The 9,891-nt window shown below is 32.4% G+C and overlaps 2 protein-coding genes across 2 annotated transcripts; one reads left to right on the top strand and one right to left on the bottom strand.

Annotated features, from left to right (window-relative positions):
- Nucleotides 1-5,199: 5,199 nt before the first annotated feature.
- On the top strand, nt 5,200-7,726 carry LOC132911544 (uncharacterized). Its single transcript, XM_060968253.1, has 2 exons — nt 5,200-5,853; nt 6,364-7,726. The coding sequence occupies exons 1-2, from the start codon at nt 5,605-5,607 to the stop codon at nt 7,648-7,650; spliced, it is 1,536 nt and encodes a 511-aa protein (XP_060824236.1). The 5' UTR covers nt 5,200-5,604; the 3' UTR covers nt 7,651-7,726.
- A 675-nt stretch (nt 7,727-8,401) lies between these two features.
- LOC132911543 (protein BUD31 homolog) lies at nt 8,402-9,509 on the bottom strand. Its single transcript, XM_060968252.1, has 3 exons — nt 9,315-9,509; nt 8,818-8,940; nt 8,402-8,741 (listed from the first exon to the last, which is right to left on the bottom strand). Exons 1-3 carry the CDS (start codon nt 9,406-9,408, stop codon nt 8,524-8,526), a joined length of 435 nt encoding a protein of 144 aa, XP_060824235.1. The 5' UTR covers nt 9,409-9,509; the 3' UTR covers nt 8,402-8,523.
- Between the last annotated feature and the right edge of the window lie 382 nt (nt 9,510-9,891).

Genomic DNA, 9,891 nt, shown 5'->3' with positions numbered 1-9,891 from the left:
CAGACTGACTGCTTTGTAAGTCAGATATCTCATAAAGAGTTAAATATAGAGAGAACATTACATGTATACAATAGTACATATGCGTGTACATTGATATTTCATTTGCTGCAGATGTTGTTTATGAATTACAAGATATCACAAAGTATTAAAGACTTTTAGCTGTTATATAACGACGGATTAAAGTTATCAAAGAAACGTTTCGGCAAAAATTATTTGATTAAAATGAGGACATGACGCAATTTATCTTTTTGCAAATCCAGTTGTGGCGGAGATTTCAAGGTCAATTTAATTTTTTCAAACGGAAGGAACATATTTTTTAATAAATGAAATTAATTATCGAAACAGGTAAATGAGTTACGTTAAATAGGAATTTAAAAAGCGATATTTTAGTTAGTGATAATATTGCTTGGAAAAAGAACAGCCCGATTTTACAAATTTTACAGCCGACGACTTCGCGTCGCTGCGTTCCCGAAGAGTCTGTATGCCTACTGTATTTGACAAGGTGAAATGGCGAATCATACGAAGGTGTAACTCTCTCTTATTCGTAAGACGAAGCAATTCTTCGCCACGAAGTCAGCCTACAAAACCATTGTGTTCCGAATTTCACAGTTTCTAAACAGTCAATTCCTTCCATGATTGTATAAGCATCCGAAAGAGGAATGGAAGATCCCCGGCCGAGAAGATATCGAGGAAAAGAAACGTAAATCTCAATCGAGGGTCAAGAGGCAGACCAAAGAACAGTTGAGATATTCCCAGATTTATTTATTTTGTTCTCATTATATTCTGATCGGTTTGTATTATTTCCGGATCGAAATCTGCTTAAGGGGTATTCTAGTCTAGAAATTTAAAAAAATCGAAAATTTTTGTTATATTTCCAAAGTTTAGACATTCAAAAGTATGTCGTCAAAGGGATTTTTCACAATTCCAATTATTTGCCGAGTTACAGCGATTTTGGTGACGCGGCAACTAAACTGGTCCGACCGGAACAAATCGACCAAAAAGCAAAAAGCTGTGGCTGAGGGCGCTATCGATGAATTTCTCCATGAAAATCCTCCTCCAAATGACGATGTATTGAAAGTTATAAAGCCAATCTCTGAAAGTTTATCTGCAAATACCTTGTTAGAACGATGTTTGGGTTCTGAAACTCAGAATAATAACGAATCGTTAAATTCTTTGATATGGACCTTTGCTCCAAAACACATTCATACAGGAACGCGGACCATTGAAATTGCTACTTTTCTCGCTGTTAGTATATTTAATGAAGGTTTTATACCCATTTTAAAAGTACTGAACGTTATGGGAATCACGATTGGTCGAGAAGCCCACGCGTTCGCTGTCAAACGGGACGAAACTCGGATCGAACGCTCTGAAATCCGAGCTTCGGATGCTTCAAAGGAAGCCAAGACTGCTCGTCTACACGAACGAACTTCAAAGAATGAACATTTTGAAGTGGAGGAAGGTCCATTGTATGGAGCGGGAATCGCTGATTGAAATAATCTAAGTATACCGTACCATTATCTGAGTAAAACTGCGTGAAACTTTACTCAAAACTTTAAACGCGTTTCTTTCGAAACTACTCTTTTCAAGCTGGCGTACACGATATCTCAATTTCTACCGAACCGATTTATTTGAAATTTTGCATGAACCTTCTCTACACATCCCTCTGTCGCTTAACTATTTTTTTTAACTATTTTTAAAAAATTTTAAACTCTTAAAAAAAGTGAACAAAATTTTTTCCCAAACGGTTGTCATTTTGTAAAAAAAATTTTTTTGACTTCTCCGAGGTAGAGGCGATAGCGACACCTTTACTGATTAAGAATCCATTGGATCTTTTGTTTCAGATGACCAGAAGGTTGGAACCATGCACGCCAGGACATCCCTTTTTTGGAACGCCCACTTTACCAGCCGATAAATTTTGGAGTTTTGATTTTTTTTTTACTTTTTATGTATTCTTAAAATATAAATAAACGAATGAGAGAAAAATAGATAGTAAAAATATTCTTTTTTTTTTACAAAGCTCGAAAAAAAAAAAAATAAAAAAACGGACGAAATTCGTCTAAACGAAAAACGTAAACGATTAATTTCTTTTTTTTTTTTAGACAATTTACAATTAGCTTCTTTATCGTACGATTTTCTCATTCTCATACTCGTCTATCTCGGATAGAAAAGTAGATATAAACTTTTCCGTAGAACCGTACTATTAAATAGGTTCTTGTCTATACTAGTATGCAACCAAACAGAGCAGATCCTTAATTTTATAGGCCCTTGTATATTATCCTGATATATAAGGAGAATATGAATATGAAAAAATACGTAAATATAATATGCATATTATATTATTATATATATATATATATATATATATTAGAGTGATAAAAAAATGGGTATATAACTTTTAAAAGATAGTTAGTACCAGAAATGAAATAATACTGCTCACGCACTCTTCCATTGAATTCTGATTGTTTCACGGTACAGGTGCTGCGTCACCCGGCCAAGTACCGAGTTTAACTAAAACTAGCATTGACAAGAACCTATTTAATTGTACGGTTCTACGGAAAAGTTCATGTCTACTTTTCTATCCGAGATAGACAAGTAAAAAAAAAAAGAAATTAATCGTTTACTATATTTTGTTTAGACAGGAAAAGAGAATATTCCCTTTCAAACGATAATGGGTCAATGGATTGATGCGATAATTTTAATATTTTTCTATATTTTTCAATACACCGTTTAGGTTTAAACGATAACGTCATTGTGAAAGTTAAAATAAAGTGAAATACTTCTTTTTACCATTACTTTCTTAAAACACGTATGATTAATGTAGCCGCGGCAGGGTAGTGTTGAACTTTATCGACCAGAATCCCACGGTGGTTCGCCTGACGAACAACAGGGATGCGCCTGGACTTGTTTCCAATTACTGCCATTTTGGGGGAGTCGTTCCTAGGTTAGTTCGGGCATTTGGAGGGACCACCCCTTTCAACGCTATCCCCTAGGCCGTCGTACATAAAAGCCACGCAGAGTTTTCCCAAGCGGTACCCATTTAAGTACTATCCGTGGCCAGCGCTGCTTAACACTAAACCTACCGAGCTCGGCTTTCATCATTAATGCAGCCTGAAGAAAGCTTATTCTTCAACCGATTCATTGCCTTATACTTTGCTCGTAATTATCAGCGAAGGATATTACATTTCTTCTTCTTCTACTTTATTTGTTCTTCAGTTTCCATCGACCGGCTATCCTGCACATTGCGTTCTTTCGTTATTGATACGCTTTGAATGTCGCAATTTTCATCGCTCATATCCATATTTTCGCGCAGAAACATTTTAGATACGACACTTTTTCGTTATACATCCGACATTATAGAAACTACTTTTGAAAAAATATGCCAACTACGTCTGTATCTTTTTAGTAGTTTTGTGGCATTCGTTGTGCATCTAGCACTATCAATTACAGGTAAACGATGAAAACTGGTGGTATCCATTGAATTACGGTTTGTTAAACCGCAATTTGGATACAGGCACTTTTTATAACGATTATTACTCGGAAATTTCTGACATCCTATTTTACATGATTAAATAAAACAAGCTAGCAAAACTGCATAGAATTATGCGTTACACATTTGGACAACACGATTACTTCATATGCGCGATGTAAACACTTAATATACGCAAAAGGCAAGCAATATCTGACAAATTAATTTTAACCGATGCCTAATTATCCGAAGATGTCTATCGCGTGGTGAAGCATACTCGCTATTCTCATTAAGTCCGAATGGTTTATACAGAATATAGATCGATCCCCATTATAAGTATATCGATCATTGAATTAATTATAATTCCTACCGTTCCGATAACGCTGATATCTTATTCTATATTGAACCGATAATATCGCAAGTGATATTAAGATGGTACGAGGGGCTACATAATCCAATTTTTAGTCAAAGGTAAAACATTTTTGACGGATAGCGAACTAACGTTCTTTCCTGTTTAAAAATCTTTTACCTTCGGAGCAGACTCGGCGAAATAATCGGTAACGCACTTTTAATCCTCATAATGTAGAATTTTGTAATTATGAACAAACTTATCGTTATATATATAAAAGATATACATTTTGTGATGAAAAGTGAATATTTACCGAAAAAATTATAGTTGGTTTTTCAACAGTTCCTACACAATGTTGAATTAATATTTTATATTATTCCACGAATATATTCACAGTGTTTGCTTCAAATTCAATAATAAATGCGAGAGTCGTGCTTCCTTTCTATATAATTTTTTCTTTCCATGCTTAAAATACGTTACGGTTATAAGAACTAAAGACAATATGGCTTGAAGAATTGAGATATTTCCGAAACCCATCTTATAAACAGAAACTTTCCACTTTCCCAATGACCATCGCTAATAAATCCCTAGCTATGTAAAGTTTTAAGATTGTGCAAAATAGGTTTGTGCTTATTTTTAAACGTATCTGGTGCACAGCCTGTTCGCCTTCTCAGTACCATACCCTTATATCGTAAATTTCTTTTCGGAATAAACTCCCCATCGCTACATTGCCACGTTTTAGTCATTTTGAAGCAAGAGGGTAAAACAATTTTTGAAGGACAGAATCATTTCGACGGTCGACGAGGAACTTTCAAAGAATTGAAAATATCAAGTTAGCATGTTACTTGGGTGTATTGTGTGTGTGCAGTGCGCGTAGTGCGTGTATTGTGCGCAGTATAGTTGTATTTATAGCCACGTTTCTAACCATATTTATTACGATATGTATACATTTAAAGAACTTTCGGACATTTGTTACAGTGTGGCAGACAGTAATAGGATAAAAGCGCCAAGTTTATACACCGAAAAATATCTCAATAGGACTATACCCAGCGCAAAGATATTTCAAAGATAAGACGAATTCAGCACGACGATCCGGATATGGGAGATAGAACATTGCATCATATTCGAGAAAATTCGAGAAGAAACAATCTTTGCAAATGACGACAAATCGGAAAATTTAACGCAACTCCAGTTTCCCCATGAGGATATTATTTGCTGATGAGACAACATTCAATAAATAACCATCGCATTCTACCAATGCGGTGCAAGAGTACTTGACCAGCTGTTTTGGAAACAGCTGGAATTACTAGAATTAATGAAGACCTATTGAAAATTTTTCATATGAAATAAAAGAATTACGATAAAATGTATGCGGCTTTTTTTTTTTTTTTTTTTCTAACTTTAACCTTCGTTTCCACTTACTTAAAACTGGTCTTTAATTTTACCCATCTTTGAGATGTGACAAATTGAAAAGTAAATTGCATAAGTGAAATAAACACACGGAAATCATATATCCTTTTTTCACATTTGATGTTACGTATAAGCAACATTGTGTTTTAGTAAAATATCAATTAACAATTAAAGTAAGTTATCGACGATAAATGTATTCAATTTTTAGTAAATTTTAGTGGATTACAGTCTTCTCTACAATGCTATACGACAAATTCCGTTTCTACAATTAATAATTTATAAAAAGTAATTTTTCTTATTACATCCTAATATATATTGCAGGCTAAAAAATTATTTAGTTCTGGGAAGGTTAGTATGTAACATTCGATTAGGAAAGGCAATGGAGTTAAAAGGTAGCGCAAAAAGCAATCGTATACGGAGTTTGTTAAAATCGAAAAAATTGATTGCACCAAAAGTGGAAGTGATTACGGAAAATGTTTTTGTACCGATAACAAAGACCATATTTACGAAGAAACGTGGTAATGCAATGCAGTGCAATTTTTCCGTACCAAAAGTGGAATTCGTTAAGTTATATCGATGTAACAACGGCGCAACGATGCCATTATTAAAGAAACCATGTAGCCTTCTAGTAAAAAGCTGTACAGATCCAATACCTTATCCGAAACAGGTTATTTATCTAAGCTGAGTTATTGTTTTTCTCGTCTTTCCATTTTTGATTTCTCCTACGCGCGTATAGATACAAGATTTCTAAAATTAAATACAACATTTTTGAAATGAAACCTCTATCATCAAAGAAAATTGTATTTACGCTATCATAAGTGAAATTTCACTGCAATATATATATATATATAATATTATTTTATTATTTATATATTATTATTATTATTATTATTATTATACTATATAATATATATTATTTTATTATTTATTATATATATATCAATAAAATCAAAGAAACGCAATTAAATGTTTTACCGTTATCCAATATTAAATAAAAGGTACATTTGTAACGGTTGCAAGAACTCTGCTCTCGATATTACTATTTCAGACGATAATATTAAAACAAAGTTCGCATAGGGTGAAATTTCATCCATAATAGCCTTTTATAGCCTACTATGCAACGTTAATGTGTTTTCAGACTAATATAACAGGTAAACACAAAGTAGAAACCTCAGGAAAACGGTTACGTTCGATTGATAAAAGTTACAGTTTTGTAAACGATAAGAAAGTAAATTTCTCTCAACAATCAGAAATTAAAAAGCAACAAATATTGATATTTCCTTCATCGATTTCTGATCTGCCTTTGACTTCGTTCAAACGTCACTCTCCTGCAATGGATGAAAACGCAATTAAAACAAGTAAACGGAAGAAAATGGATAAAATTAATGAGAAAACAAGAATTGGCGGTATTAATCGCATCTCATTGAATCTTCCAAAAACAAACGGTGATGATAAAAAATTGGAATTATACAATTCAGAAAATGTTATTCGTCGATCGCAGAATGACACTACTCGGACTAAATGTTTGTCATCGAGTTCTAAGGAAAAGATACATCTGATGGAAAAGAATATCTTAAATAATTCAATTATGCCAAGGAATACCTCGAATGTTTCAATTACATTAAGTTCAGCAATACCAACAGCGACCACGAAGAGAAAAGACGTTGAAAAACAATGTATTTTTGATCCTTATTGCGAATCTGTTTTAAAAAATATCGACGTAGCCATAAGAGGAACAATTTCTAATAGTATCATTGATCACGGGGAAGAATTAAAGTATCCAATTACGCATATCGAATCGGAAGCCTTTAATCAACTTCGGTGTACCATGTTTGATGTTTCGACATCAGACAATTTTTTAAAAACGAACGGACCCGATACGATAGAGACTATGCATAGTAAAACGTTGTCTACGCGTAATTTTCGGCATCATTCTCGAGAAAACATTGGCCATTCGATTCTATCCTTTCTTACGAACAATCGATCTCAATATCAGGATAGTACAAACTCGCACAACAACGGCCGTATGTGCAAGATAAAATATTCTTGGCAGGTCATTGGTACAGGTTCGCAAACATCACAGACACTTTTGGACAATTTAGTTAAGGAAAGCAATCTTCTCGATGACGAATCAGTCTACAAATGTAGCGTTAAATATTCTTGGCAAATTATTGGAATCGCTACACAAACTTCTCAAAGAGATTTCACCGTTTCAGAATGTCGATCTGCTATTTCATTTTTATCTGCAAGAACAAATACGATTTGTCATCCTATTAAAGAAATGATATGTGACTCACCACCAATTGCTACAGTTTGGCGAAAGGGTAAAAGATTTATTATATTAAATAACCAATACACACAAACGTTTACTCATAAAGAATGTCAGACGGTTTTTACGGAACTTTACAAAAAATACCAGAATTAAAAGTTATCGTTCACTTCATATTAAAAGTATTGAAATCAGTGGTAAAAGTAAAACAAAAACATTGTTATGTTCAGTATTATATTATACGAAAAACCTATATATTATCCCTATAATACATATCTTGTATTAGCTTCTAGTTTAGTTTTACTTTTTCAAATCGAACAAAAATTTATTTATTTTATTATAAAATAATTAAAAAATTTTCAATCTTTATACATACGTAGAATACCTTATATTAACTTTTAACTGGAATTGTTAGAACACAAGTAATCAATTTAAATTTCGATTTTTGGTACTTTACGATACAATACCATTAACAAAAACAAACACACCTTTATTATCATCGCTACATGTTATTTGGAATGTGCTTTATATTTGAAGTTATATTATTTAATTCTAAAACATAAATAAAGTGTACGTATTAAGTTTACGAATGAATAGTAATTTACAGAATACAAATTAAATTGTATTACCCAAAAATTCAAAGTTTGACTTCATTTCATTCATGCGAATTACTTATGATCTAATAATACCAACCAAAGATTATATTCTATTTCACTTCAGATGAAAAGTTTTTAATTCATCCATACATTTCAATTACTTATACGATAAATTCAAATGTAAGAAACCTGCAATTATATAAAAACAACAATGTTGTTTTAGACTATTTAAAAATACTTGGAATTAGTCGGTAGAGATGGAAAATTGTACAATTAGAGAGAATTATAAGGTATAATAAAGATACATACGCTTTTAATTTATAACTTGATACTTTCATAGGTCATCGATATTATGCGATACAGTTTTTAGTAATATACAATGCAACACCATTAACAGAAACATAAATATGTATCTTGTAGTCATCGCTAAATGTTATCCGGAACATCCTCTGCATCCACAGTGAATGCATTCCACTATTCTGCCTTCTTCGAGTTTGCCTTTAGGTACTCTACAAATACAATTTGTACCAAAGTTAGTATCCCTGTGTTGTATACAACGTAGACAACACAAGTTTTCGTATCCCACTTTCTTCCACTTGGCTATCAAATTTCTATCTGCTATATTTTCATTCAGGCAATAATCATACAATTCTGAAAACATAGAACATATAAAAGAGTAAATAACAGCGAGGAAAGTAAGGAAATGAAATAATCAATGATACTTTACCTCGACTTATCGCTTTCCGTCTATAATATAAGTCATATATGTATCGTGATTTCTGATGGTGAATTTTAAATATGGGCCATAAAGATTCTTGCTTTCGCTTGCCCTCGTGAGGTTCCGTTTCAGCTACGATTCAAACATCGACAGTTTTGAATTATTTACAAAAATACACTGCTTTGAATAATTTTGGACTCAAACACATTTAGATTCCTCATTATCTCTTCGATATTTCCAAAAGACAAAATTAGCATTAAGTTTATATTTTTTCCGGACTTCGAAAGAAAAAAATATTATTTGTTTTGTATCATCAATTTTGTTTTATACTATAATATGAAATTATATAAACGATTTTGTCAATTTTTATTTTAATATTATGGAAAGTCTAGAAATAGAGTTGAGTTTACAATTATTCGCGACATTATATTTTGTATAAAAAATAGAAACATTTCGTTATCAACATAACCTTCTAGTCATAACCTGCATTTTCATTTTCTTCTTACCTTCTCGCATTTTCTGTTCTAATTCTTCTAGCGTCGGTTCAATTAATTCCCAACCATCTGGCGGAGGTTTCTTACTTCTACGTACTTTGGGCATTTTTAATTCGCATCAGCGTTACCACGAAAAGTACACAATATACGGTTTATAGTAATGTCAAGTCGTAGAGTTATACTTCCGTTACTTGCGCACTTGTATATCTGTGTTGATTATGCATAGCTATAGCTACGTTACTGCCGTGACGAACAAAGCAAACGAATAATGGCGGCATGGCGGCAAACCACAAATGAAACACCGTTCTTATATTTTTTTTAAACAGTTTCTTTTTTATAAATATCAAGATAATTCAATATTGTATAGAATAAATTTGTACTGCATAATGCACTTTTTGTAAAACAGAAAAAAATCACGCACAGATACTATGCGTATCGACATTTTTTTAAAACATTGGTTTGATGAAAATTTAGAACCATTCAGAATTACAAAATATAGTTATTGTTATATTATATTTACTATAGTTATATTAAGATTATACATATGTATACGTATAATTAGTAGAAGAAGAGCGGAAGGAGAATTAAA

Source organism: Bombus pascuorum, chromosome 10, assembly GCF_905332965.1.
Source record: "Bombus pascuorum chromosome 10, iyBomPasc1.1, whole genome shotgun sequence".
Lineage (NCBI taxonomy): Eukaryota > Metazoa > Arthropoda > Insecta > Hymenoptera > Apidae > Bombus > Bombus pascuorum.
This window is presented reverse-complemented; position numbering and strand designations above follow the sequence as displayed.

Bases quoted from the DNA above. Each gene is read 5' to 3' on its own strand.
- LOC132911544 (XM_060968253.1), top strand. From the start codon at position 5,605: ATGGAGTTAAAAGGTAGCGCAAAAAGCAATCGTATACGGAGTTTGTTA. The intron at 5,854-6,363 runs GTAAAAAGCTGT...ATGTGTTTTCAG, and splicing joins AGAAACCATGTAGCCTTCTA to ACTAATATAACAGGTAAACA.
- LOC132911543 (XM_060968252.1), bottom strand. From the start codon at position 9,408: ATGCCCAAAGTACGTAGAAGTAAGAAACCTCCGCCAGATGGTTGGGAA. The intron at 8,941-9,314 runs GTAAGAAGAAAA...TTTGAATCGTAG, and splicing joins AGAACAGAAAATGCGAGAAG to CTGAAACGGAACCTCACGAG. The intron at 8,742-8,817 runs GTAAAGTATCAT...CTATGTTTTCAG, and splicing joins ACGGAAAGCGATAAGTCGAG to AATTGTATGATTATTGCCTG.